The following is a 4,329-nucleotide window of genomic DNA, read 5'->3' as shown; positions in this document are numbered from 1 at the left end:
ACATATTACAGTATAATACCATTTTCACTCATTACACAATCACGAGAAGACACTTTTCAGAATCATATGTAAATAAGTTAATCCTTATAAATATACAACACTATTCTCAATGAGATCCCATGGCATTTTATGTTAAAAGAATCAATGAAGAAAAAAAAATCTGACAGAAACAATTTAGATAACTTGATCTATTTAGAAGTTTTTTTTTTTTTTTTAGATTTTATTTATTTATTTGACAGACAGAGATCACGAGTAGACAGAGAGGCAGGCAGAGAGAGAGGAGGAAGCAGGCTCCCTACAGAGCAGAGAGCCTGATGCGGGGCTCGTTCCCAAGACCCTGGGATCATGACCTGAGCCGAAGGCAGAGGCCTTAACCCACTGAGCCACCCAGGTGCCCCTGATCTATTTAGAAGTTTTAAAGAACAAGATGGAAGGACTAAATCATTATATTAAATATTTTTTATTCATATTTTGCATCATCAAAATTTAAAGTTAATACAGGTTTTATACAGTATTTCTATTGTTATGAAACAAACCATGTTTTGGGGGGATTAATACTAATTGGTCTCTTACTAAATTTTCATCTACTTGCCAGATTTTTCTATGTCCCTATAGCTGGTATTAAAGGGAAAAAAATCTCCCAATTACTTGGTGATAATTTTGAACTGCCATGATATTCCTTTTCAAAGAGGATTAGTAAAGGAGTCATTAAGAATTAGGAACCTAGATCATGTCACTTATAATAAATCACTGATTTAAATATGCACAATTCTGTCAATCCTTCAGCAGATATCTGAATCCCAGAAATACAAAGAGAATATAGAAGCAACAAGTGATAGAGGCTAAGTTACTTGAAACCTTAGAAAACATTATCTTTTCTATTCTAGTCACTCAAAAGACTGATGGAAAGACTAGCTAGCACTCACTGAGTATTTCAAAGGAGACCTCTGATTTTAGTCAACATATGCACTCTGTGGTTGTTTAGAGCTTTTCTAAAATGACCATTAGATTTGCTTGTGTGTCTCAATCGATCCCCCTTACACTAAGTTCTAAGCTATGAGTCTCAGCACTGGTGAGGTTATCAACAGCCAACGGATCAGTAGATAATATTGATGTCCAGCCCAGTAACATCAATTAAGAATTCTTTTTTTTTTTTTTAAGATTTTATTTATTTTATTTGACAGAGAGAGAGAGATCACAAGTAGGCAGAGAGGCAGGCAGAGACAGAGGGGGAAGCAGGCTCCCTGCTGAACAGAGGATCGATGCGGGGCTGCGGGGCTCGATCCCAGGACACTATCATGACCTGAGCTGAAGGCAGCGGCTTAATCCACTGAGCCACCCAGGTGCCCCTCAATTAAGAATTCTTTTTTTTTTTTTTTTAAAGATTTTATTTATTTATTTGACAGAGAGAGATCACAAGTAGATGGAGAGGCAGGCAGAAAGAGAGAGAGAGAAGAAGGCTCCCTGCTGAGCAGAGAGCCCGATGCGGGACTCGATCCCAGGACCCTGAGATCATGACCTGAGCCGAAGGCAGCGGCTTAACCCACTGAGCCACCCAGGCGCCCCTCAATTAAGAATTCTTAAGGGTAAAATGATATTGTCCTTTCAATATAAACTGTAGATAATATATGATGCTTAAGATGATGACCTGGAGTTTCCTCCAGAAAATCCTCTGAATAATGCAATTATAGGGAAAACAAAGGAAGAACAATATCACAATAAAGTCATAAAGGAAGAAAAAGAAGCTTATGCAAAACCAGATTTAACCAATAGAACTAGAATTCATTAGTTAACAGAAACTGGTGATGGCAGCAGAGAAAAGTCTGGAGAGCTTTAAATTGATGAGGTACAAACAAATACATTCAAATGTATGAGAAAAAAGCAAGAAGAGTGAAAACCAGGAAATGGGGGGGAGGGGCAGCACACAGGGCAGGATGTGACATCACAAAGCCCACTGGCTCAAAGCAGTTACCAGTACTGTTTATCTGCTTGGGAAGCAAAAGTTGAGACTTCTCCTTAGATACTGGCCCATGCCTTCCTCACTGGTTCTTCCAGATCAACATTAGTCCTAACTCAGCCATTTCTGGCTCCCAAAATAGTGAAGACAGGCTTCATGAACATGGAACCTACTGAAGAAAGCCCATCAGAGAACCAAATCCTGGCTCAAAACACCTCAGTCGCACTGAATTGTGACACTGGTGCAGATAAAGTTCTTGCCTCACTAGAGAGTAAGAGGAAACGGAAAGGATACTTGCCAACTGAGTCAGTGAAGATCCTCCGAGCCTGGCTGTATGAACATCGGTTTAAGGCCTACCCTTCAGAAGCAGAGAAGCGAATGCTGTCCAAGCAGACTAATTTGTCTTTCCTGCAGATTTCTAACTGGTTTATTAATGCCCGCAGACGTGTTCTTCCAGAAATGCTTCAACAGGATGGAAATGACCCCAACCAGATCACCATGTGCCACCAAAAAAGCAAGGCTGCTGATCTGACCCATGAGCAGAGCACAGATTCATCTATACAGGCCAGGTCAGGGCCCAGAGATCCAGATCCAGATCCAGACAAAATGCAGTGCCTGCCCTTTAGCCTTCTTCCAATGGGCCAGAAACCAGGGGAGAAGCTGCTAGGTTCAGAGTTGTCTCTAGGCCAGAAGCTCACACCAAAGGCTCAGCCAAAAAAAAGGGTCAAGTTTTCCACTAGTGAACCCTTGCTTACAACGTCTCCCAAACCTGTGATAACAGAGGAGCACAAGGACTTCAGCAGCTTCCAGCTGTTGGTTGATGCAGCTATGCAAAAGGCTGCAGAACTGGAGCTGCAGAAGAAGCAAGAGGCCAATCCATGATATCCAGTGTCCCTAAAATTTCAAGTAGCCAGTCCGTTGTCTACAGTGATAGATCCATTTATGTTCCCCCAACTAATTCATAATTTCACCTTTTATAGAGATTTTTTTATTTCTAGGAGTTTTAGGAGGACCATCACTAGCTATTGGAATTCAATTCTGCTAGATATTTTGGTGTTTCCAAATGGACTTGTCATCATGATTAACACTAAAGTAGAGATATCTTCTCTACTTCTGCTTCCTCCTAGGTTTAAAGGCTTTAGACAATCAGATCAACACACCTGAGACCAGAAACAGTGCTAACACATCTTTGGAAACTTGCTTTGGCTTTTCCAGCCAGACTTTTTGGTTCTAGGACGGCTGCAGATACCAAATCACTAATCTTTCTCCCTCTTTCTAACTTTCCTTGTTGATTAGAATGAATAATGGAAAAGAAAGCTCTATAAAAGATGACTATAATGGCACTGACATCATTTTAATGTTGGAGTTTTTGTGAAAATACCAACTTTATGGTTTCTTTTTTTGTGGTTTATTGGCAATCTTAAGGAGTAGGTAATTTCTGCAGGGATTAAACAGAGTCAAAATGCAGTGAATTCATAAGTTTGTTACATATAAGGTTACACTCTTATTTGGTATACTAGTGAAAAGTATGCAGTAGAGATAGGAAAATTCTACATGGTAATTATCCGCTGTTAGTTGTGTTATAGTTAGTTTTAGAGAATGCTTTTTTATTATTTTTTTAAGGGTTTAAAAACAAATTTATTTTTCACAGATCTGGAGCCTGAAAGTCCCACATCAAGACACCAACTTGATCACATTATTATGAGGGCTCCCTTCTTGGTTCACAGTCAGCACTTTGTATTTATGATGAAAAAGACTAGACCTCCCTGGAGCATCTTTTATAAAGACATTCACCCCATTCATGAGGGCTCCACCTTTATGACCTAAGCCCCTTCCAAAGCTTTATTTTTTTTTAAGATTTTTTATTTATTCACTTGACAGACAGAGATCACAAGTAGGCAGAGAGGCAGGCAGAGAGAGAGAGAGAGGAGGAAGCAGGCTCCCTGCCAAGCAGAGAGCCCAATGCGGGGCTCGATCCCAGGACCCTGGGATCATGACCCGAAGGCAGAGGCTGAGCCACCCAGGTGCCCCCCCTTCCAAAGCTTTAGATCTACTATTAACACCTTTGGGATGATTTCAACATATGAATTTCAACATATGAATTTTGGGGTGGGGAACCAAACATAATAGAAAATAGTTGTTATATATACATATATATATATGTATATGTTAAATATAAAATGTGTTAACATTTAAATATGTTAAATGTTAAATATCTACATATGTGTTTAACATTTCAATTGCTGCTTATTGTCCTTGGGATAAATACAAATTTATTTTTCAATTTAAAAAAAAATTGAGTACAGTTGACACACAAATGTTACATTAGTTTCAGGTGTACAATATAGTGCTTCAATTTCTCTATATGTTAT

The 4,329-nt window shown here is 39.2% G+C and overlaps 1 protein-coding gene across 1 annotated transcript; it reads left to right on the top strand.

Annotated features, from left to right (window-relative positions):
- The first annotated feature begins 1,978 nt into the window (after window positions 1-1,978).
- TGIF2LX (TGFB induced factor homeobox 2 like X-linked) lies at window positions 1,979-3,294 on the top strand. Its single transcript, XM_082716259.1, has one exon. The coding sequence runs from the start codon at window positions 2,114-2,116 to the stop codon at window positions 2,837-2,839; it is 726 nt and encodes a 241-aa protein (XP_082572385.1). The 5' UTR covers window positions 1,979-2,113; the 3' UTR covers window positions 2,840-3,294.
- Window positions 3,295-4,329: the final 1,035 nt, after the last annotated feature.

Source organism: Mustela nivalis, assembly GCF_964662115.1.
Source record: "Mustela nivalis genome assembly, chromosome: X".
Lineage (NCBI taxonomy): Eukaryota > Metazoa > Chordata > Mammalia > Carnivora > Mustelidae > Mustela > Mustela nivalis.
The sequence above is the reverse complement of the archived record's forward strand: the minus strand, read 5'-3'. Positions and strand labels throughout refer to the sequence as shown.

What these genes read in the sequence shown, in the direction of transcription:
- TGIF2LX (XM_082716259.1), top strand. Translation starts at nt 2,114, where the DNA reads ATGAACATGGAACCTACTGAAGAAAGCCCATCAGAGAACCAAATCCTG.